Source organism: Choloepus didactylus, chromosome 17 (genome assembly GCF_015220235.1).
Source record: "Choloepus didactylus isolate mChoDid1 chromosome 17, mChoDid1.pri, whole genome shotgun sequence".
NCBI classification, from domain to species: domain Eukaryota; kingdom Metazoa; phylum Chordata; class Mammalia; order Pilosa; family Megalonychidae; genus Choloepus; species Choloepus didactylus.
Window position 1 is genome coordinate 7,045,260 of NC_051323.1, and position 25,584 is coordinate 7,070,843.

At 41.9% G+C, this 25,584-nt stretch overlaps 1 protein-coding gene across 5 annotated transcripts in view; it reads right to left on the minus strand.

The window, feature by feature from the left end:
- The window catches only part of DNAH6 (dynein axonemal heavy chain 6), a 342,016-nt gene that overhangs the window by 8,287 nt on the left and 308,145 nt on the right, over nucleotides 1-25,584 (minus strand). For 4 of the 5 annotated variants that reach the window (XM_037806992.1, XM_037806993.1, XM_037806991.1 and 1 more), the window contains 6 exons: nucleotides 20,105-20,224; nucleotides 19,117-19,238; nucleotides 14,688-14,817; nucleotides 12,061-12,188; nucleotides 1,074-1,259; nucleotides 565-637 (listed from right to left, as the gene is read on the minus strand). In XM_037806992.1, coding sequence (XP_037662920.1) covers nucleotides 565-637; nucleotides 1,074-1,259; nucleotides 12,061-12,188; nucleotides 14,688-14,817; nucleotides 19,117-19,238; nucleotides 20,105-20,224 — 759 coding nt within the window. Of the gene's footprint in view, nucleotides 1-564; nucleotides 638-1,073; nucleotides 1,260-12,060; nucleotides 12,189-14,687; nucleotides 14,818-19,116; nucleotides 19,239-20,104; nucleotides 20,225-25,584 lie in introns of those variants that run through there. The other variant, XR_005212367.1, reaches the window with a different exon arrangement.

Sequence of the window (25,584 nt, forward strand, 5' to 3'; positions counted from 1 at the left end):
AGGCAGGAAGAGAAGGGGCCGAGGTATATGGACAAGCTTCGGGTGGGGTTGGGGAGAGAGGGAAGAAGGCCAAGTGTGTCCGCCAAGGAGATGAAGCCGGTGGGTGGGGGTGGGTCCTAGGGCGATGGGGCATGGGGAAGCCTGAACCCCAGCCACAGAGGGAGCAAGAGGAGGGAGTCTCAGAGCCCAGTCTCCCTAACCTTAGAACCACTTGTCATAGATGGGGTGCTTTTTAGGGATTCAGAATGAGATCTTGGGCTGGATTCCCTGAGGATGCTGCTCGGAGCTGGGGGCAGAGCAGGTAGAGCAGCTGGCCACACCGTGGACAGGGTGTGTTCCGAGGCAGCAGTGCCCACACTTTGTAACCTGAGAGGGGCAGGGACTACGTGGCTGGGGGACGCCAGCTGTTCACACCTGCCTCCTCCTCGGCAGGTGAGAAGAGCAGGGCCTTCCTTGTCAGCCTGCCCTGAGGTCGGCAGCCATGCCACGGTCCCAGCTCCTCGGGACCCCTCGTGTAAGAAACCATGACCTTTCTAGGGATTTTTCTAGGGAAAGCACTGGTACCTGTTAGAAATCCTTGAGGAAAGAAGAAACCAGAGATCCAGTAGGACTTGGGCTGCCCTCTTTTGAGCCACAGCTGAAGGAGAGATATTACACTATAAAGCATTTCATTTCTGAGGGGTACTTGTCACCCAAATCCAAGTCCCTGTTCTTACTGGCTGCCCCGTCCCCCATCCCCACCCACCCAGTGTGGTTATTACAGGGGCGTGTAAGAGGGAGATGGCAGCGAGCTCAGGCACTGATGAGTCTGGCCCCATCCCTGCTTGGTGCTGTACCCCACAAATTAGATCTGAAACCCCCAAGATGGCCTGGAACTAAAATGGAATGTGGGGATAAGGGCCTAGGCCAAACTGCATTACAATCAGCATAAGACCTGCAAAGTGATGACGTTCTGGAAATTTCTATTTCTCTAGGCACAGAGGACCCCTCAATGGTGGCTGACACCTCCCGAGGGCCTGAGGGCCACCCGTGTCACCAGAGTCATCCGACCCCAGAGCAGGGCACTGTCTTACGTCCACGAAGGCGGTCCTGAGCATGAGGTCTTTCACCCAGGATCCCAGCGGCTTCAGGGACGGGTAGGCTGTCCTGGACCACAGGGAGGGCACCTGGTTGTTGAGGAAGCTCTGGTACACCTTCTCCATTTCTTCAGACATCACCACCAATCCAGCAATGGCTTTGTTGAGCGTTTGTAGTGAAGTCTGAAAGAACAAAAAAGATGCAGGCACCCCTCATGGCTATCAAGGTGAAGGGTGAATGAGGTGCCCAGGGCAGGGTGGGTGGGGCTGCCTCAGGCTGAAGGGCCTGCTTGCTGGGTTCCATCCTCTCTCACGCCATGTCCAGGGCCACGCCTTCCAATGTTCATGTATTTTTACCACGTGTGACCAGAGAGGTGTGGGACTTGGGGTTGCAGGCGTTTGGGCACTTCATGGCAGAGTCTCAGGAAGTGGAAGGAAGGAAAGCAGGGGAAGCATCCCTGAAGCCTAGAGAAATGGCTCCAGGTCCTCCTTGCCGTGGTCCAGCTCTCCTCCAGGCCGGAGGAAAATAGGCCTGGTGGTTGGTGACTTGGGAATCATGGGAGATGGGGGGAGAGGAGACCACCTCAAGCCACTGGTCACCCCTGCCTTGAGGGTACCCGCAGCCCAGGAGTTACATCAGAAAGGGGAGCTTCTGAGAGGAGACCAGTCTTCCAGCTGGTGCCAGAGGGTCTCCTTGTACTGGAAACACTTCTTTAAGATGCTCTTCTCAACAAAATAGAGGCATTCAGTAGCACTGGGAGATAGCAGGGGGACAGCAGCCATGAGTAGTTCAGAGTGATGTTTGCCACTTGGACAAGGACAAAGGAAGGGCATATAGCTTGGTTGTAGCCCTCATGGGTTCCAGTTTTGTGAGAACTACTGCCATACATTGGGAAAATATAATAGGCAGATGTTAGAGACCAAATTTATGTTGATTAAAAACCAAAATGAGGCCTAGGACCTATACACTTAGTCCATGGACAAAAACAATGCAAAGACAATGCATGGACGAAATAAGGCTAGTCATCCTTCCAATTCCTTCCTTCCTTCATAGTTTATCATTGGTTCCCCACTCCCTGTGTCACCTTCTGCAAGAGGTGGTGGTAGTAAAAGTAAGGGTTTTAATTAGATTTGTCCTTAGGATCTGAGGACCCATTTGCAGCAGACTGCAGGAAGGGGGCTCTTAACCAGAACTGAAACAGTTCTCTGTCTTAAACACCAAAAATGAAAAAAGGTAGCAGAAGACTCACCTCAAATGCAGTGAGGACCCATGTTTTAGTTAGGGTTCTCTAGGGAAACAGAATCCACAAGAGATATCTATAAATATAAGATTTTATAAAAGTGTCTCACGTAACTGTGGGGATGCACAAATCCAAGTTCTGTAGGGCAGGCACCAAACTGGCAAATCCAATGAAGATGTTCAAAGAACTCCTCAGGCAGCCAATTGGTAACTTCGATGAATGTGTTTGATAAACTCCTCAGGAAATGAACTGGCAACTTCGATGAACTCCTCAGGAAATGCTTCGCTGGTCAGCCGAAGAAGAAGTGAAGGTCCTCTATCTGTCTTGCTTTAAAGTCTTCAACTGATTGGATTAAATCCAGCTGATTACATTCTCTCATTGTGGAAGACATGCCCTTCATTGACATCGTCAGTCACAGCTGCAGCCAACTGACTGATGATTTAATAAACCAGCCTTCTGGTTTACCAAGCAGCCACAAATGTCCTTGCGGTAATTGTTAGGCCAGTGCTTGCTTGACCAGACACCTGGGCACCATACCTGGCCAAGGTGACACACGAACCCAACCATCACAACTTGTGAATGAGAAAGATGGAGGCAACAGAGTGCTATGGTCTTCCCGGCTGGGGTCAGCCAGAAGAGCCGTCTCACACACAGGAGTATTAAATTCTCCCCTGAGGCTAGAATCCTAAATACCAGGATGGCCTGGTATGACCTGCCCGAGGAGAACGAGCTTGCAAAGATGGCGGCTCCAATGCCCCTGGGTGCTGCCGCCGTCTCCTGCTCTCTCCCTGCAGCACAGTGCTGCTGTGCTGTCTCCTGGGAGAAGTGTAGGTGCCTGGTCCAGCTCCTTCCCAAGCCTCTGACTTCTTCTACCTCTTCTTGAACACTCCATGTTGGTTCCTCCTTCAGGGCATTCGCACTTCCTGGGATGCTCTTTCCCCCTTTCCCCAGAGCGTGGCTGACCCCCAACTGATACCTTCCCAGAGAGGCATTCTCTTTCTTTTTTTTTCCCTTTTAAAAATTATGTACTTTTATTAGAGAAGTTGTAGGTTTATAGAAAAATCATGCAGAAAATACTGTTTCCATATACCCAGTTTTTCCTGATGTGAACATTTTGTATTAATATGGTAATTCTGATACAACTGATGAAACAATATTATAATAATATTATTAACTATAATCCATAGTTTACATTAGGGTTCACTTTGTGCTGTATAGTCTTTTAAGATTTAAAAAAAATTTATTCTAGTAACATATATACAATCTAGTTTCCCTTTTAATCACATTCAAATACATAATTCAGTAGCATTAATTACATTCAAAATGTTGTGCTACCATCACCATCATCCATTATCAAAACTGTTCCATCAACAGTACTGGAAGATGGCCGCATAGAGAGAAGTGGAAGACTCAGTCTCCCCCAGAACAATTCATAAATGAACAAAAAACCAGTAAATAACCTGGAATAACAGCGGGGAGACAAACGTGACTGCCCACTCATCATCCACCAACCTGAATTGGGAGGAATGCCTGAGATCACAGCATAAAATCTGTAAGTAAAACTGCAGACCCGTGCTGAGAGCCGAGAGCTGAGAGCCCCTCCCTCACGGAAGCCGCGCTGTGCACTTTCTCAGCCCAGCTCCAAGTGAGGTTTTAATATTAACTGCTCAATACAGACAGCGAATCCTCAACAAGCAGACAGAGGCTTTTGGTGACAACTGACCTGGGGAGAATCGGGGGACATATCTGTCTCAGGATAGGGAGCCCAGAGGATTGGGTGCTATATCTGGCTGATGGGTGAACCTGGGAGTTTTTCTGTCCCTCTCTCTCTCTCTCTCTGTGGAGAAAACTTCAGCTGTTCTCAGCCCGCAAGGCATTGCAGTAAAGACAGCCTCAGACATTCTGCATTCTGAAACGAGCTGAGAGCGTGCTGTGGCATGGACCGGCGGCCCAGGGCTTCCCTTGAGGGATGGCGCACACTGGTGACGTAGCACGGCATTCCCTCAGCAGAGCTACCGGAGGATCGCGGCTGGGAGGGGGGACCTGCTCGGAGAACCCAGGGACGCTACGCCAAGTCCGGTGGTTTGTGGAGCAGCGAGAGTGAGGGTCTGGGGCTGAACTGAAATGAAGGCTTAGACTCTTGTGGTGGCCTAGAATCTCCTGGAACCAGGGGGATTTGAACATTAGAACTGCCCTTCCTCCCTGGCCACCCATACACACACCCCACATTCCGGGCGGACGGCTCCAGCAACACACCCAAACTGAGTTCTCCAACTGAACCCACAAGAATCATTTCCCCACACACCACGGGAACAGGGCTGTGAACTGACTTGAGGGATATAGGTGACTCACAGATGCCATCTGCTGGTTAGTTAGAGAAAGTGTACATCACCAAACTATGTCTCTGAAAAATTAGATCGATATCCCTTTTTTTTTGTTACAATTTGAAAGAACCCTATCAAGCAAAACAAATGCCAAGAGGCCAAAAACAACAGAAAATCTTAATGCATATGATAAAACCAGACGATACGGAGAATCCAACTCCAAACACACAAATCGAGGTTTCGGAAGAAACACTGTACCTCGCACAAATAATCAGAGAACTACAACTGAGGAACGAAAACGTGGCAAAGGATTTAAAGGACATCAAGAAGACCATGGCCCAGGATATAAGTGACATAAAGAAGACCCTAGAAAAGCATAAAGAAGACATTGCAAGAGTAAATAAAAAAATAGAAGATCTTATGGAAATAAAAGAAACTGTTGGCCAAATTAAAAAGACTCTGGATATTCACAATACAAGACTAGAGGAAGCTGAACAACATCTCAGTGTCCTAGAAGTCCACAGAACAGAAAATGAATGAACAAAAGAAAGAATGGAGAAAAAAATCAAAAAGATTGAAATGTATCTCAGGGATATGATAGATAAAATAAAACATCCAAACTTAATACTCATTGGTGTCCCAGAAGGGGAAGAGAAGGGTAAAGGTTTAGAAAGAGTATTAAAAGAAATAGTTGGGGAAAACTTCCCCAACCTTCTACACAATATAAATACACAAAGCATAAATGCCCAGCAAACTCCAAAGAGAATAAATCCAAATAAACCCACTCCAAGACATATTTTGATCAGACTGTCAAATACTGAAGAGAAGGAGCAAGTTCTGAAAGCAGCAAGAGAAAAGCAATTCTCCACATACAAAGGAAACAACATAAGACTAAGTAGTGACTACTCAGCGGCCACCATGGAGGTGACAAGGCAGTGGCATGACATATTTAAAATTCTGAGAGAAAAATTTCCAACCAAGAATACTTTATCCAGCAAAACTCTCCTTCAAATTTGAGGGAGAGCTTAAATTTTTCACAGACAAACAAATGCTGAGAGACTTTGCCAATAAAAGACCTGCCCTACTTCAGATTCTAGAGGGAGCCCTACCGACAGACAGACAAAGAAAGGAGAAAGAGATATAGAGAATTTTAACAGACATATATAGTACCTTACATCCCAAATCACCAGGACACTCATTTTTCTCTAGTGATCACAGATCTTTCTCCAGAAGGGACCATAAGCTGGGACATAAAACAAGCCTCAAGAAATTAAAAGAAAAAAAATTGAATATACTCAAAGCACATTCTCCAATTACAATGGAATACAATTAGAAGCCAATAATTTTTGAACTGTAACTCCACTATTACTTCCTACATGATAAAAAATACACAAACTCTAAGGACAAATCAGTGGTTTTGAACTCAATGTAAAATATGTAATTTTAGACAAATATATAAAGGTGGGGGAATGAAGGAGTATAGGAACATAGTTTATGTGTCCTATTGAAGTGAAGGTGGTATCAAAGAAAAACAAGACTGATAGGGATTTAAGAGGTTAATTTTAAGCCCCACAGTAAACACAAAGAAATTATCAGAGAATATAACCATAGAGATGAAAAGTAGAGTTTGGGTTAAGAGAAATGGGGGAAGGGGCAATGGGAGTTAAGAAAGGAGTGTAGGGCTGCCGTTTGAGGTGAAGGGAAATTTCTAGTACTGGATGGTGGGAAAGAGCATAACATCATTCTAAATGTGATTAATCCCACTAATGGAAGGCTAGAGAGGGGGTGGAATGGGAAGATTTAGGCTGTATATATGTTTCCACAACTGAAAAAAGAAAAAAAAAAAAGACAGTCTAAATAGATGACTATTGAATGCTAAGGGTGAACCTGGATGGGACTGGAGGATAGAGGACAGGTGGCTCAAAGGGACACAGTTGAGACATAAGGAAAAGGAAATATAGAATGTAAGCTTTGTATCATTGTTGAATCTCTTATACTTCTCAGCTGCGCTTAATGGAATTACATAAAAGAATGTTCTTGTTCATGGGAAGTATATACGTGAATTATAGTGTACGTTCAAGGATGTGTGCAGCTAACTCTCATATGTTCAGAAGACAGAGCAATAGATGATGGATGGTAGATAGGGAGGGAGGGAGGGAGGGAAAGAAATAGCGAGGTGACAGGATGTTAAAGTTGGTGGATTGAGCTATTGGGGGAGGGGGGTCAGGGTATGATGGAATTCCGTGTATGGGGCTAGTATTGTTTTTGCAACTGTTCATGTAACTTTGAATTTATCTCAAAATAAAAACAAACAAACAAAAAACTGTTTCATCACCCCAAACAAACTCGTGCCAATTTAGCATTAACTCCCCATTCCCTACCCCTACCCTGGTCCCTGGTAGGGTGTATATTTTAGTTTCTGACTCTATGAATTTGCTTCTTCCAATTATTTCATATCAGTGAGATCATACAAAATTTGCCATTTTGTGTTTGGCTTATTTCATTCAACATGATGTCTTCAAGGTTTATCCATTTGTTCTGTGAATAAGAACTTCACTTCTTTTTATGGCTGAGTAATATTCCAACATATGTAAATACCATATTTTTGTTTATCCATTCATCTGTCAATGGACATGAGTTGATTCCACCTTTTCCTATTGTGAATAATGCCACTATGAGCATCAGTGTGAAAATATCTGTACAAGTCCATGCTTTCAATCTTTTGGGCATATACCTAAAATTGGGATTGCTGGGTCATATGGCAAGTCTATACTTAACTTTCTGATGAACTGCCAAGCTGTTTTCCACAATCACTGCACCATTTTATAGTCCTACTAGCAATGAATGAGTGTTCCTATTTCTCTGCATCCTCTCCAACACCTGTAATTTTCTGTTTTTTTTTTTTTTTTTTTTAAATAGTAGTCATACTAGTGGGTGTGAAATGGTATCTCATAGTTTTTGCATTTCCCTGAAGGCTAATGATGTTGAGCATCTTTTCATGTGCTTTTTGGCCATCTGTATATCTTCTTTGGAGAAATGTCTAAGTCTTTTGCCTATTTTTTTTTGATTGTGTTGCTTCTCTTTTTATTGTTGAGTTGTATGATTTCTTTATATATTATGGATAATAAACCCTTATAAGATACACAGTTTCCAAACATACTTTCCCATTCTGCAGATTGGCTTTTTATTTTCATGATGAAGTCCTTTGGTGCACAAAAGTTTTCAATTTTGGTGAAGTCCTATTTATCTATTTTTTTCTTTTTTGCTCATGCTTTTGGTGTAAAGTCTAAGAAACCATTGCCTAGTAGTAGTCCTGAAGCTGCTTCCCTACATTTTTTCTAGTAGTTTGATAGTTTTGGTTCCTATATTTAGGTCTTTGATCAACTCTGAGTTAATTTTTATATACGTTTTGAGGTAGGGATTCACCTTCATTCTTTTGCATGTGGTTTAGTTTTCCCAGCACCATTTATTGAAAAGACTGTTCTTTCCCCATTGAGTGGACTTGGTAGCCTTGTCAAAAATCAATGGGTCCTACATATGAGGGTTTATTTGTGAATTCTCAATTCAATTCCATTGGTCTATATGTCTGTCTTTGTGCCAGTACAATGCTTTTTTTTTTTTGATTACCATAGCTTTGTAATAAGTTTTAAATTCGGAAAGTGTCAGTCTTCCAACTTGTTCTTCTTTATCAAGATGGTTTTGGCTATTGGGAGCTCCCTATCCTTCTATATAAATATGATTGGCTTTTCCATTTCTGCAAAGAAGGCTGTTGGGATTTTGATTGGGACTGTGTTGAATATGTAAATTGCTTGGAGTAGAATTGATATCTAAGCAATATTTAGTCTCCCAAATCCATGAACACAGAATGTCTTTGATTTCTTTTAGCAATGCTTTGTGGTTTTCTGTGTGCAAGAACTTTACGTTCTTAGTTAGATTTATTCCCAGACATTTGATTATTTTAGCTGCTATTGTAAATCAATTTTTTTCTTGATTTACTCTTCAGATAGTTTACTAGTGAATAGAAGCACTTCTGATTTTTGCATATTGATCTTGGACCCCACACTTTGCTGAATCTGTTCATTAGCTCTAGTAGCTTTGTTGTTGACTTTTCAGGACTTTCCCTACAGTGGATCATGTCATCTGCAAATAGGGAAAGTTTTACACCTTCCTTTCCAATTTAGATGTCTTTTATTTCTTTTTCTTGCCTAATTTCTCTGACTAGAACTTCCAGTACAATATTGAATAACAGCAATGATAGTGGGCATCCTTGTATGTTCCTGATCTTAGGGGAAAAGCTTTCAGTCTTTCATCATTGAGTATGTTGTATAGCCGTTATCATATGTGATGGTTAGGTCCATGTGTCAACTTGGCCAGATAATGGTACCCTCTAGTTTGGCCACACAAGCACTGGTCTGGTTGTTACTGTGAGGACAAGTCATGGACTTAAATCATCCGTATGTTGACTGCATCTATGGCTGATTCCACCTACAATCAACTGAGGAGACTGCCTTCAGCAACGAGAGCTGTCTCATCCAATCAGTTGAAGGCTTTAATAGGAGAAGTGATGATTTTAGCAGTCAGAAGGAGAATTCCCATCTCTACTTCACCCAGCCAGCTTTTCCTGGAAAATTCATCATAAATCTTCGTAGGAGTTTCCAGCTTGCAGCCTGCCCCATGGAATTTGGACTTGTGCATCCCCACAGTCACATGAGACAAGTTTTATAAAATGTCATCATATTTACAGATATCTCCTGTCAGTTTTGTTTCCCTAGAGAACTCTGACTAATACATCACGTTGAGGAAGTTTCCTTCTATTCCCAGTTTGTTTTAGTCAACAAAGGGTGGTGGACTTTGTCAAATGCCTTTTCTGCATCAATTGAGATGATCATGTGGTTGTTTGCCTTCATCCTGTAATATGGTGTATGACATTACTTGATCTTATGTTGAACCAACCTTGCAAGCCGGGGATAAATCCCACTTGATTACAGTGTATAATTCTTTTAATGTGTCCCTCCAACTCCTCTTTATATCACCTTGTTTTCTTTTTTCTGCAGCACTTTTAATGAGCTAAAGCTTTCATATATATATATATATATATATATATATATATATATATATATATATATATATATATATATCTTGTAAAATATACTTGTAAAATATCTTGTAAATATACTTGTTTCTTATCTGTCCTTGCCTAAAGTCTGCCAGCTCCATGAGGGGGGCTCCTGCTCTCTTGTTTGCCGGGGCATTCCCAGTGCTTGAGCAGGGATGGGTGTGGAGTAAGTGCTGGGAAACCTTCATTCACTTAGCAAATACTTACTGAGCTCCTCTATGTGCAGCCATTGAGCTAAATGCTGGGATACAGGAATGATGAAACAGAGCAATAACGGAATGGTTAAATGGGGCGGCCTAATATAATTGGGGTTGGGTGGAGGGAGTCATGGTCAAAGTTTTTTTTTTTTTTTTCCAATCAATACAGATGAGGAGGATTGAAGGAGAGTAACTTGGAGGCAAAGACTAACCAGATGGTGACTTTGGTTACCCAAATGTGAAGCCCGAAGTAGAGGGTGGCAGGGGCAATAGAAAGGACCAATGAATAAAGAGGGGCAACACTTGGTGGCTGGTGGCATCTGGAGGGGAGGACTCTGACTGGTGAGCCATTGGAAGTCTGGGACCAAGAGTTGGAGATCAGCCCTCACCCTATCCAACCTCCAAAATACCTAAAAAGGAATGGTTAGGAGGCTAGTTGTCAGACAGCCCAAAAGGGCAAAGGTTACTGAACCTTCCCAGTTTCCAGTTCAGGATACTAAATGTATTTTAAAAAGAGTAAGTTAAGTAATCAATACTAGTTATCAACTGGGGGCAAAAGAACTCTCAACTGTGGAGATACATGGTGTAGAACATGAAGTTTAGAAAACTGGATAACTCATTAACTCTGGCAGGCGCTGCTAATTGCCTCGCTGCATCCATCGCTCCTTCCTTTGAATAACAGTACCCCCTGAGCACTAGCAGGGCACAGAGAAATCCATCCAGGGGCTGCATTTCCACCATGCCGCTGGGTTGTGGCCATGTGACCAAGCTTTGGCTAATGCAATAAAGAGACATGATGTATTCAACTCCTGGCTCATATTTTTATAAGGAAGCCGTTTGTCCTTGGCCCTCTCTTTCCTTCCAACCACTGGCTGACAAAGGGGCCAATTGGAGCAGCCACTTTAGATCCAGAGATGGAAATTACCTGCTGAGGCTGCAAGAGCCAACCTGGATGAGCTCACAAAGCAAAACTAGCTAGACAGGGCTTCCTCTGGGCTGTTAGCTGAGAGAGAAGTGAATTTCCACCTTGTTTTGGTCACATATTTGGGAGTCTTTATCACAGCACCTTACACTGAACTCTGATTCATTCCATATAGAATGTGATAGCCCTGACTTGGCTACTAGACTTCTCACACTGGTAATTCCTGACTAGATGCTTGTCCCAAGGTGGGGACTTCACATACTTGGCTGACCCAGTGCCCACTGAATCGACAAGCCTGGGTATTGCCAGCCAAGCAGCAACGTTCAGGGACTTTGTTTTCCTAACAGGGGAAAGAGATGGCCATTGACTTTAAAAGATCTACCCTGGTTCTCCTCCCCCCGTCTTATCTCTGTGCCTTGACTCCCTGCTAAGCATTTGGTTCCCTGCTTGGCAGTAAAATTTTTCTAGTTAATGCTCAATATATGGTCTTGAATAGCCTTTATTTTTTTTCCTTACCGAAATTATGCACAGAGAAACTAGGATGCCTTTAGCCATCATTCTAAATGTGAGGAAACCTAGAGAAAAAGTATCCCTGAGTATAAGGCAAAAGACCAAACATTTGTTCTGAAATTTTAGTTGCATTGACATCATCTGGGGAATTTATTTAAAAATTCATATTTCTAGGCCCCACCTCAAGGAATTCTGATTCAGTAGGCCTGGAATGTGATCAGGGAATCTGCATTTTGAACATGCACCATAGGGGACACTAACAGACATGTTTTGTGACCCACCCCATTTCTAGAAACTCTAGTTTTGTGTTTTCCTAAGGGCTATATGTTATTACCTGTAAACCAGACATCAGGAGTAAGCACCGACTCTCTCTTAATCTTACGCTTAAGTCCCTGACCAAATTTCTACTGAATCAATGATAATCCTAAGGGATAATTTTTAGGATGATGAGGAGACTAAGATTTGTGCTCAGTCATTATTAAAAATAGAGACTACAGACTCGTTAAAGGAGGATAAATTTAACTTTGGACCAGTTAAGTCTGAAGAGCTGCTAGTATACCCAAATGGAAATGCTGAAATGACAGGAATGGAAAACACTAAGCACATCGTATTATTATACCGTTCTCTAAAAAGCTTTGATATGCAGCAGCAATGATGGAAGTGAGCTCTCTCACATGTATTAACTTCAGCAGATTGTTAAACCGGTCCACTTCCTGCCCGAGAACGGTGGTCAAGGAGTTAAGGCGACCTTGATGATCCTTGAGGAAAAGGCTCTCAGAAGCGCCTTCCATTTGTAACGTTTCTGAAACACACAAAGCTGATTTCTCAGTTCGGTCATCATTGATTTCTGTCTTCATAACATGGTTATCTTAACATTTTTACAAGCCACTTCTTTCATTAGTGAAGCCATATACCCAGGGCTTAAATTTAGAACTTTTTGGTGATTCATTTGTATAATCCCAGCCACAGACTCAGACTTGAATTCATATATATCAGGGATGGATAAATATATATATATATTTGCAATCATTAAACCAGTGCATTTTGTTTCTCACCTTAAAGCATGTTCCCCATCATCATCTATGTCAATCTCAGCTTTGTGGTCTATAACCCTGGGTAGGGGAGGGCAGGTTCTTGACTGCTAACTTAGGAGGAGGATGTGAACTGGGCAAAGCAAAGAGAAGACGCCCCTTTTCCACCCTGGTTGACTGGGCAGAGGATGAGGAATGGGTTGAGAGGGAGGAAGGTGAAGTGGGAGGCCAATGTGGCCCCATGGTTTCAGTGAGTTTGAGTGGGGGCTCCCACCTTGGATGAGGAGGCTGTGGGGAGGGCACAGAAGGGTACACCCAGGCCTGGGCTGAGTGGGAGGTGGAGCCTTGTAGACTTGAGTGGCAAATGACACCAGGACAAAACAGGGGACTTCTCTGAGACCAGAGGGTCCCCTGAGTTGTCCCCCTGCCAGGCAAGTATGTAAGCCAGGCTCTTCCCTGACTTCCTGCATTGCACCTAGGGCAGGAGAGTTGAGAGACTTGGCATTTAGCCTAAGATTCTGAGCATTACTCAAAGGGAAATACCATAGTTCTACCATCCAGCAAGCAGGGCTCAGATGAACAACTGTATGAGCTATGAAAAATGGAGGAACTGCATTTGCTTCCATATCTGAGTGAAGCTAGAATAAATGAGAGGCTTTGAAATAAGTACAACTGAATTTCTTCCTAACCACTCACGTTTGGGCTGCTGAAGAAACATCACAGCAGTACATGTTAGTCCAATCTCTCCAGGGCCCACAGTGCTGTGGCTGTAGGTCCCTGGTCTTCTCCTCCTGCCATTCCCCTCGGGGGCAATTGCTTCCTTGCCCCTCACTCTCAGGGATGACACTACTTATCATTTCACAGTAAAAGTATAAGCGCCGTCATGCCTGAAGAGTGCAACCTCGTAGGCATCAACGGAACTCTATGAAACAAGAACATTCTCTCTCCAGCCATCTGTCCATCCCTTCTCCTCCCTGCTCTCCTTCTCATGTTTCTGGATTGAAAACTGCTTTCTGAAAGAGCTGACTCAAGTTCACCTCAACATCAACAAGCCCTCTACTCAAGCAGCCCTTCTTTAGAGGGTCTGCTCCTGGGAGGCAGAGAACTGGGTTCTGGGGCCATGTTGCCCCCTTTCTTCTGGGGCCTGAAGAGCAATGGAAGACCCAGTCTCTGGGCTCTCCGGCCTCAGTTTTCTTTTTCTGGTCATGACTTCTCCTCCAACCGTAAGAAATCTAACTCAACAGCCAATCTAAGAAAAAGTGTGAAAGTGGATCTCTTATAATTGTTCAAGAAGATTCCTTAACTCACCAGGAGAAAAAAGAAGAAAAAAGAAAATGAAATGGATTTTAAGCAGGGCTGCCCAATAGAACTTTTTATGATGCTGAAAATGTTCTGTATCTGTACTGTCCAATATGGTAGCAATCGAAATGTGACTGAGGAACTGAATTTTAAATTTTGTTAAGTTTAAATTTAAGTGGGCATATGTGGCTACTGGCTCTTGTCTTGGACAGCACAGGTCTAGAGACAGGAGAATAATAAAGCCAAGGGAAACTTAGGACAAAAGTCTTTTTAATGTTACATTAGGCTAGAAACCCACTTGCTCCTAATGCTTCTTGCAGCTTGGGGTACAGGATTCCAGTCTACAAATGGAGAGCTCCACACCAGATATCAGTAGTGCTGGGGACTGACTCAAGTACCCCACAAAAGGTATGTTCAAATCCTAATCAGCATTCCTGTGGGTGTGGAACCCACTGTGAATAGTATCTTTGAAGATGTTAAGGTGAGTCAGGGTATGGACCCATTTGCGAACAGGATCTTTGGAGATCCTATTTAGGTGTGGCCAAACTGAATGGCGGCAGTCCTTAATCTGTATGACTGGAGGCCTTATTAAAAGAGGAAGTTTGGACACTACCAGAGAAAGCCAAAGGAAGATCCAGAAGATGGAGCAACCAGAAGCAAAGCCAGAGAGGAGAGAGAACGAGTGCTATGCGATGGAGGACTGCCATCAAGAGAAGGCTAGACTTCAGAGAGAAGGTCAGCTTTGCTGATGCCTTGACTGGGGGCGTCAGGCCTCAAAATCTGCAAGCCAATAAATTCTTGTTGTTTAAGCCAACCCACTGTGCGGTATTTGTCACAGCAGTTTTGGCAAACTAAGACGAAAGGGTAAAGAAAAATCTCAAAGCAGGAGTGGACACCAGCTTATCACTTAGCCGACTCTGAGTTTATTTCTAAAATACCATTATATCCTGATGGCAGGATTTATTTATTACCTGGAACTCTTGACTGGACAGAAGCAACAAATTCTTGGACAATTTCATCGTTGCTTTTTCCCTCTCCACCGGAAGATGACCTTGGCTGGACGTCAAGTATAGTGTTGATTAAACTGTTGGTCTCTTTGTACTGTAATGGTGGGAAGAGACAAAGAATGAAGACGCAAATTCTTAGAAAATAATTTTTCAGCTTATATAGCTTTACTTTACAGGAATAATGGCAGTTCTCAAGAACAAGGAAAAAGTTACAGATTTGTTTATGTAAAATGGGCTCGTTAGAAATGCACAGTATACCGTTGTCTGTTATATTTTAAAATCTTTAGCTAATAATTTAAAAGGCAGGAATGAAAGTGAGGAAGAAATTATGAGAGCAAAGTTTTAGGACATACTTTTATTTAAATAACATTTTCCCAATTAAAAATACTCATAATCCTACTATCCAAAGATGATTATTTATAACATTTTGGTTTGCACCCACTTGGCCATTTTCTACATATATGTGCATATAGTTTACAAAATTGGGCCCATAAAATTTATATAATATTCCTTCCTTTTCAATTTTATTTTTCAATATCATGAGCATTTTCCCACACCACTGAAAAATCCTCATGAACCTTGTTTTTAGTGACTGTGTGATATTCCAGGGAATGAATGTGCCATAATTAAAACAGTAGTTTATTTTTTTGGACATTTCTAGTTTTAGATCTTGTAGAATTCTTGGCATGGAATATTTGTTTGTGAATTTCATCCTCTATCTTTGAAAATTTTTAAATGCTAGCTTAGTAGAAGGACTATGTTTAAACTGTATTACACTGATTTCTAGAAACATTGCATCAACTTACACTTCCAGACTTAGTGTATCAGAGGACTTGTCTATGAGTTTCTTTGTAAGAATTAACGTTAGTGCTTCAAAAATTTTTTCCTATTTAAAAGTCAAAAAACGGTTTCTAGTTTTGCCCTTCTTTGATGATTAGCAGAGTCAATATCTTTTTGTGATGTTTATTGACCATCTGTTTTACTTCTTTATAAATTACTCATGTATTTTGCACATTTTTTATTTTAGTGTTTTTATTATTGATTTATAAAAGAATTATTTATAAGCATAGTTAACTTTTTTGTTTTTTGCTGCAAAAATATTTTAGTTTGACACTTGTCTTTTAGTTTTGTTTTGATCCTTTTGATACAGTCAGATCTATTGGTTCTTTTAAATGTGCTTTATTTTTTCATTGCTTTTTATGTTTAGAAATTCCTTCCTATTCCAAGGTCAGTTAAATCCTCTCAATTTGTTGTAGATTTTTCTTCTCTTTCTCATCTCTTAGAGGTGTGAATGTCTTAGAGGTTTACCCTATGGGGAGCCCAAACATTTCTCGTGGTGGTGGGGTGACTCTTTTGCTGATTCCCGTTTAGATGCTCGTGTGCTATAGTGTCTCCGTATCGTCTAAAGCCCTTCCAATCCAGCCCACTCCCGTCTTGCCACTGCATTCATCATCCTCTCGTACGAGCCCAGGAAATACAACCTGGGATTTCAGATTTGATGGTTAAAATTATATTTTACATGAGAGACACTCTTTCAAATACTGCTTTTGACATGTTCATCAGGCTCTGGGATGGTTAAGTTCTTGTGTTGACTTGGCCAGTGCTGGTGTCCAGTTGTTTGACCAAGCAAGCCCTGGCCTGATTGTTATAATGAGGGTATTTCGTGGATTTAAATCATCAGTCAGTTGCTTGCATCTATGGCTGATTAAATCTACTATCAACAAAGAAGACTGCCTTCAACAATCAGGGAAGTCTCATCCAACCAGTTGAAGGCGTTAAAGGGAGAATAGCCAGCTTCTCCTGGGGAAGTCCCTGAAACCTTCATCAGTGTTCCCAGCTTGCAGCCTGCCCTGTGGAATTTGGACTCACCCATCCCCACAGTTGTGTGAGCCAATTTCTGTAATAAATTTCTTAATATTCTGTTGGTTTGGTTTCTCTGGAGAACCCTGACTAATACAGGCTCTAAACACATATATTGCATTGTTAACTTAATGCTATGGTTAACAAGTATAATTTCCTTGCTGAGGGCCAGTCATTTAATATTATGATTTCTCCACTCTAGTTCTTGATTTCTTGGCTGGATGGAGTGAGTTTGAAACCTTCAGTGTGGCCAGCCTGGTCCTCTCCTTTACAGCATGTAGAGGATGACATGTCCCCACACCCTTGCATTTAAGTGGGTGTTATGGGTTGAACTGTGTTCCCCAAACAGATTTGTTGAAGACCTAACTCCTGGTACCTGTGAAACTGACCTTATTTGGAAAAAGGTCTTTGCAGATGAAATTAGTTAAGACGAGGTCCTCCTGGAGGGGGGTGAGCCCTAATCCATTTAACTGTTGCCTTTATAAAAGAGGAGAAGAGACACAGACAAACACAGGGGAGAGGGCCATGTGGAGATGCAGGCAGGTATAGGAGTGATGCATCTGCAAGCCAAGGAGCGCCAAGGTTGGCTGGCAAACACCGGAAGCTACAAGAAGCAAAGAAGGATCCTCCCGTAGAGGCTCCAGAGGGATCCTGGCCTTGCCGACAGCTTGATGTCAGACTTCTGGGCTTCAGAACTGAGAGAAGATAAATTTCTGTTATTTTCAGGTGCCCAGTATTGTGGTCCCTTGTCATGGCAGCTTTAGGAGGCTGATGCAGTGGGTCAGTGACATGTGAGCAGAAGTGATGGCGGAGCCTCTATAGGTGGAGGCAGGAAAAGGCCATGCACAATTCTCGGGTCTCGCTCTTCCAGTGCTTCAGCGAGGGAAGAGGCCATTTGTTCTGGTTGGTACAGCTACAATATCACAACAGAGCTTTTACCAGACCAGATCCCGAATGGTTGTGCGGTGCAAAGCCCCTCTGTCAACCCTCCAACAAACCGTTGTTGGAGCAAACCACTGGGATTGAGTAATTTTGTTGCCGTAGTACACCAGGGGGCAGAAGTGGGGAGGTGGGCCAGATACTGCAGTTCCAAATTTGTTCCCAGGATTTCTCCAGGTATAGCTTCAGTTTTTGTTTTGTTTTGTTTTGTTTTCCTTTTAAGCACAGCAAAAAGTAATTTAGGACTCTCAAATTATTGCTTCTGCTTCTTACTGTTGTGCTGAATCCCCTGCACTATCCTCCATATTTATTACTGTCTTTTCTATCTTTCTGGACATTTTAATCTCTGTTCTGGAAAGTTGAATAAGTTTGTTCCCTAAATCAAATCTGTGATCAGCTACACTTCATGAGCTGACTTTAATTCTGCTTTGGGATTTTCCCTTGGAATAGTTCATTCTCATGCGTCTCATGGAGTCCTCTGTATTGGCATGGAAGCCTGTTCTTAAATTCTGGCTTTTTCTTTTATCCAGGCTAGGTTTTCTTACAACCTATCCCAGATGCCAAAACAACTTTTCCCCCTGGTTCCTGTAGTAGATGATTTGCTGAGAATGACTTTGTCTTCTGGGTGGGGTTTTCTATCCCTTATCCTTCAGTATGTGGTTTCCCCCCCATTTACTCAGTTTCTGTTGGCTTTTTCCTTTTCTTTCATTCAGTCTCTAGTAAGAAGATAGACAATAAATCTCTGCCTTTAGTCAGCCTTTGCAGATGGACCCTGACTTATGCTGATCAGCCTCTTGGGAAGCAAATTTCTTCCTCGTAGCTCCAGTTGATGTGCGTAGGTCCCAATATTTTTTATTAGTTTTTAGTAAGCATCTATGTAAGAACAGGTTGTTGGGCTGAGGAAGACTTTGTATTAAGGTTCTTTTGATTGCAAGAAGCAGAATTATCTAACCTAAACCAGCAAAAGCAAAGAAAAGGAAACTACTGGCTCATATAACTGGGAAGAAGGGAACAAAAACCAGATGGGTCTCAAGCATGAATGGATCTTTCTTTCCTATTTCCCTCTAGATTGTTCTTTTTCTTTCCTATGGCAGAAAAGAGGGAGCATGGCCTTGCCAATCTCTTTCCTATTCTTCCATGTGGAGGGGTGGGGGTGGGGATGTCAGAGACAAGGACATGGACAGCGTCGGGTATATAGAGTCCGGTGATTCCAGAGCAGCATCTGTGGATAAAAACCCCAGGAAAGGACCCTCATTGGCCCAGCATGGGTCCTGTGCCTTCTGGACCCATTAGGAGTGTTCAGAGTGTCATCCAATCCCCATGTTGTGGTAGAGTATGAGCAGGTGGATGACAGAGAAAACAGAAAGCTGGGAGGTGGAGCCAGTGACAGGAAAAATGCATGTGACCTTAGGATTCTGTGAAGGACCCAGAAGAACAGGCTAAACTGGAAACAGATGCCAAAGTCGAGGGGAACCATTTATTTTATTTGTTTATTTAAGGATATTATAACTGACAGAGCTAGTGAGGTGACTGTTGAAGTTTCAAGTTTATATAAACAATATGAATATGTATTTTAAGTTGAAAGGCCACATACCTGGTAAGCTAGGTTGGCATTTTCATGCATTCCAAATATTTCTGGGTCATCTATCAAGGGCAGATTTTCAATGTAGTTCTTAAACTCCTGCAGGCTGTCAGCCAGGGGTGCAAAATAGATGCCTGTTATCAAAGACAGAAGGTAAACACGTCTCAGACTGATGGGCTTTGTGCCACCAGGACCGGCCGTTCTCTGCCTGATTCTGACAGTGCCTGTAGTCGGCCACCTCACAGAGGAAAGGGGATCATTTCCCCTCAGCCTCCTAGCTGTTGTGGCTGTGTCTGGTTTCATGACCTTTTCTGATTAGTGTCCTGTTTAGGGTGTCTCTTCCAGAATATTTTAAGCTTTTGAGAATCCAGGAACGTGAGGCTGAAAGATCTACCTCATTCTACTGTCCGAATTTATGCTTGTGTAAGAGACTGCTTTCGCGTTTGTTCAATAAACAACAACAACAACAACAATCCTCTCTGGTTGCCCAACCCCAAAGTGGCCTTGCAAAAAGATCTAGGGTTACTAAATTTACTACAGAGATGACAGGCTATACCGTTGAATCTTGTTAACTCAGAGGGTTACTCTCTTACTCTGCACTAATCAGATCGCCCTCTCCAAAGGACTGACACTTAGGAACCCTCACTCTACTTGCTGTCTGATCCACAATGAATTATCACCAATTCATAGACCTGTTTCTTACTCAATTCTGTCTATCAGAAGTTGTGTTTAATTACATTCCAAATATACTAGATCATAACTTTGAAAGCACATGTGAATAAAATACAACCAACATTAAAACAGAAACTCAAGTAGTTACTGCACAATGAACATATTTATACTCTTACTAGCAAACCAGCTCTGAAGGTAGTCAAGCCCAGGAATGGGGTGGAGACAGGGGCTGGGTTGTAATGATAGAGCGCTTCTGTATGGAAAACTGGAGGAGCTGTCAACGATTTCTTGTGAAGGGTCTTTTTCATAATATTGAAAAGTCATTCACCTGATTCAGAATATTTATAATGGGATTCTAATGTCTCAGGAGAAAAAAATCTTCTCAAGACAGTACGGAGGCATCTTTGATCCCATGTGTCTGTCACTCTACCGCCATATGTAATTTCACCTGAAAAGGAGATTGCATTTAAAATGTATTATTGGTTTTTTAACTGATAAGCATACCTAAATTTTAATAGGCTTATTACTGCTCATTTATTCGGTACCAAATGTGGAAAGAGGACGTTTCCTTCCACTAGCCCTCAAAAAAGAGAATAAAAGGCAACTTTTCAAAAAGCAGGAAAAAATGTAGCACACCCTAATTATTTTCCTTTTTCCAAATTACACAAAATAAAGCCACTGAGAGGGATTCATGTATTCCTTCTTCCTTTTCTTTTGCATCAAAATTTTGAGTGTGGGTTTTATCCCATCATTGACTGCAGTATTCTAAAGTACACCCACTTTTCAATAAAACAGTGCTTCCTTTTGGGGCCAAGGGAAAATACAATTACAGCAAGGCATCCAAACTCTACAGACACCTTACAAAACACGGATATCAGGTTTGGGGGGCAAGATAGATCCAAGGTGAAAGAGACAACTTGCCTCACAGAAACCATGTTATGGGGATTTAAAACTCCTTGGTATCTAGTCTCTCTTTTCACAGAGGAGCTACTTCCAGCAAGCTCCACTGCCGTCCCAAAATTATGAGTAGGAGAGAACCACATTGGAGTGATATCTATTGCTGACGAGTTCCTTGAGAATATTCCAGATGCATTGCTACAATTGATCATTCACCCGGAAGGCTTTCATCTATGATACCGACATTGTCAGCTTGAGAATCCTCTGTTGATCTGGTCTCATCTTTAACTCTTTTATTACCTGAGGAAGAAAAATTTTCTTTTCATTCTCTTTCAAGATGATTGAAAGTTATTTCACTGTTTGGAATCTTGATAATTTATTTCTTCCTAGATAGTAATGTCCTTACTCTGCACCCCTTAGGGACGCTTATCTTCTCTCTCTGGTTGGAGCACTTCCTGTTGGTCTTGTTGGGTCAGCTGCTCAAGGAGAGGGGACAGGAAGGAACAACCAGGGCCAGTGGTCAAGTAGCTGAATCTGAGAGGAAAGGGAGAGATGCTGCTGGCCTTCCTGGGAATATTCTTCTTAAGCCCTTTGGAAAGTCTTAGGACCCAAAGGTGGGTTAAATCTCTGCAGTGGGTCCATCCAGGTGGGGCCCAACTTGAAGCCCCTCTTGGGCTGTTGAGGGTGGACAGGAATATAAAGCCCAAGTTTCTCCAATTGCCTGATTGTGTGTGGGAAAGGAGGATGGCCAGGAAAACACAGACCCTGACAGCAAGTCAGTGGTGAGGGGAAAGAGTTTCCCTATATAAACAGTATACCCATTGCTTATAAGGTGGAGCCATAATTTCTTAACATGACACATAAGTCTTTCAGGACATGGCGGAGCTCCTCTCCATGCACACCCATGCCCCAGCCCTGCAGAACTGCTCCCTCTTCTACAGTCTGCTGGACGTGGCATATCCCCGTCCTCTCTGGCTGCTGTACTCTCCTGCCTCTTCTCTCCTGGTGAGTCCAACTCACTGTTCAGCGCTCAACTCAACCATCACCTCCTCGGTGAAGCCTTCCCGGGTTCCTGCAGATGGTGTACTTCTCAATTCTCAGGGCATTGTGCAGACATTTCTATTTTGGTATTATTCTAAAAAAAAAAACCTTGAAACTAAAATATCTGCATTTTGAGAAGCAGTGCAGAGTTGTTTTTCATACAAATCAGCAGGCTCTGGGCTTCTCCATCCAGGTTTAGTTTTATCTTTTTTCTTGGATCAAACCAAGTAAAGAAGGTGCTCTACTATTTTGACTCAGGGACTGATGACTCACAGCTCACTTTCAGGAGGAAGTCTTCTGGGTTTGGTCTTCTCAGAGGAGGAGGCTCAGGGGACTGTCCACCATATACGCCTACCACCTGGCCTGGCCCCAGCATCACAGTTCCAATGTGGTGACTTCCTTCTTCTCTTCCTTTCCTGTCCCTATGGGCTGGCTTGGGGATGGACCATTGCAAACTGGACAGACCTGAGATTAGGCTTTGTCCCCCCCCACTTTGAACTCAGATCTGTCTCCAACACCACGGCTGCACTTATGCATCACTGGAGCCTACACCATGAAAATTTAAAACCCCTTCCCCTTCAACCCCCAACACCTTCCTATATAGTCTCCCTAATATTGATCTGTTTTTTCTCTTCTGTCATCCCCCCACTGGTGTTACTATATCCCCTTGTTAAATCCCTCAGCATCTTGCTTCTATCATGGCTTTGTAAATGATTGCAACTCTTTCCAGCCTAAAAGACTATAATTGGTAACCACTGCTTATAAGGTGGAGCTACAATTTATTAACATGACACATATGTATTTCAGGATGTGGCCGAGCTCCCCTCCATGCACACCCATGCCCCAGCCCTGCAGAACTGCTCCCTCTTCTACAGTCTGCTGGACGTGGCATATCCCCGTCCTCTCTGGCTGCTGTACGCTCCTGCCTCTTCTCTCCTGGTGAGTCCAGCTCACTGTTCAGCGCTCAACTCAACCATCACCTCCTCGGTGAAGCCTTCCTGGGTTCCTGCAGATGGTGTACTTCTCAATTCTCACGGCATTGTGCATACATTTCTATTTTGGTAATTATCATAATTTATTCATTATCTCCCACCCCCAGCCGTGGGTAAGGACTTTGACTTTCGGCATCTATCATGGTAGTATTGAACAATACTTTCTGGATTCATCTATAAATGACTGCCCCAAATCCCACCATTAGCTAGTATTGCCATATGGATAAAGCACTGCCTTTTTACTTTTTAGGAGTAAAAAATTATTATTATTTAGGTATAATTTACAAATCATAAAATTCAGGCAAAATTTAGGTGTGCATTTTAATTTCTAGTAAATTTACAAAGTTGTGCAACCATCATGACAATCTAATTTTAGAACATTTCCATCACCCCAAAAGGAAACCCTGTGCCCACTATGTCATCACTCCCCATTTTCACTCCTTGCCTCATTCAACCACTTATTTACTTTCTGTCTCTATGGATATGACTTTTCTGAAACTTTAATATAAGTGGACTCATGCGACGTGGTCTTTTGGCTTCTTTTACTTGGCATAATGTTTTAGAGGTCTGACCACGTTGTAGCATGTATCAGCACTTCATTCCTTTTTATTGCTAAATAATATTCCATTGCACAGATGGATCACATTTTGTTTATCCCTTCACTAGCTGATGGACATTCAGGTTGTATCTACTTTTTGATTATTATGAGTAATATTAGGAACATTTGTGTACAAGTTTTTGTGTGAGACATGTTTTCACCTTTTCTGGGGATATACCTAGGAGTGGAATTGCTGGGTCATATGGTAACTGTGTTTTTTTTTTTTTTTTTTATTAAATTCAGTTTTATTGAAATACATTCACACACCATACAATCATCCATGATATACAATCCACTGTCCACATTATGATAACTGTTATGCGTTCATCACCACAATCTATCTATGAACATTTTCCTTACATCAGAAAGAACCAGAACAAGAATAAAAAATAAAAGTGAAAAAAGAACACCCAAATCATCCCCCCATCCCACCCCATTTGTCCTTTAGTTTTTATCCCCATTCCTCCACTCATCCATACACTAGATAAAGGGGGTGTGATCCACAAGGTCTTCACGATCACACTGTAACCCCTTGTAACCTACATTATTATATAATCGTCTTCAGGAGTCCAGACTGCTGGGTTGGAGTTTGGTAGTTTCAGGTATTTACTTCTAGCTATTCCAATACATTAAAGCCTAAGAGGTGTTATCTATATAGTGCATAAGAATGTCCACCAGAGTGACCTCTCGACTCCATTTGAAATATACTCCATTTGAGGTATAGCCAGATTGTTTTCTGAAGTGTCTGCACCATTTTACATTTCCACCAGCAGTGAATGAGGATTCCAATATCTCCACATCCTCACTAACACTTATAATTATCTGTCTTTTTTTATTATTGCCATCCTACCGGATTTTTGAGGTGGTACCTCATTATAGCCTTAATTTATATTTCTGTAATGACTTATTGATCATCTTTTCATGTGCTCATTGTACTTATTGGTCATTTGTATATCTTCTTTGGTAAAATGTCTATTGAAATCTTTTGCCGTTTTTTAATTGGGCTATTTTTCTTCTTTTTATTGATTTATAAGAGTTCTTTATATACTTTGGATACAAGTCCTTTATCACATACGTGATTTGCAAATATTTTCCCAGTCTTTGGCTTGTCTTTTCACTTTCCTGATGGTGTTTGTTGAAGTGCAAAAGTTTAACATTTTGATTAAGTCTAATTTATCATTTTTTATTTATTGCTTGTGATTTTGGTGTTGTATCTAAGAAAAATCATTGCTTAAAGAAAGATCATGAAGATTTATTTCTGTGCTTTCTTCTAAGAGTTTTATAGTTTTAGCTCTTACATTTAGGTATATCACCTATTTTGAATTAATTTTTATATTTGGTGTGAGGTAAGGGTCCAAATGCATTGTTTTGCGTATCGATATCCAATTGCAGCAGCACTATCTGATGAAAAGACTACCCTTGCCCCATTAAATTTTTCTGCTACCTTTGCTGAAAATCAATTGACCATAATATAAGAGATCATTTTTGAACTCTCAGTTCTGTTCCACTGATCTATATGTTTATCCTTGTGCCAATTCAACATCATGTTGATTATCATTGCTTTGTAGTAAGTTTTGAAATTGGGAAATGCAAATCTTCCAACCTGGTTCTTTTTTATCAAGATTGTTTTTCGATTTGGGGTCTTTTGGATTTCCATATGAATTTTAGAATCAGCTTGTCAATTTCTGCAAAAGTGCCAGCTGAGATTTTGATAGGGATTGCATTAACTCTATTGATCAATCTGAGGAGTACTGCCAATATCTAGTCTTCCAATCCATTGACACAGGATGTCTCTCCATTTGTGAAGATCATCTTTAATTGCTTTTCGCAATGTTTTGTAGTTTTCAGTGTACAAGTCTGCACTTCTTTCGTTAAATGTGTTCCTAAGTATCTCGTTCTTTTTGATGCTATTGTGAAGGGACTTCTTTTTTTAATTGAATTTTTGGATTGTTTATTGCTAGTGTGTAGACATGCAATTGATTTTTGCACATTGATCTTGTTTCCTGCAACCTTGCTGAGTTCAACAATTACTTCTAGTCATTTATTTTTTTGCGTGTGAATTGCGTACGATTTTCTACATACAAGATTATGTTATGTGTGAATAAAGACAGATTCATTTCTTCCGTTCCAATTTGGATCCCCTTTATTTCTTTTCCTTGTCTGATTTCCCTGGCTAGAACCTGCAGTTCAATGCTGCATAGTAGTAGTGAGCACAGATATGTCCTTGTCTTGTTCCTTCCTATCCCTTTTGAAGCACAATTACTTCCACAGCAGTAGAGA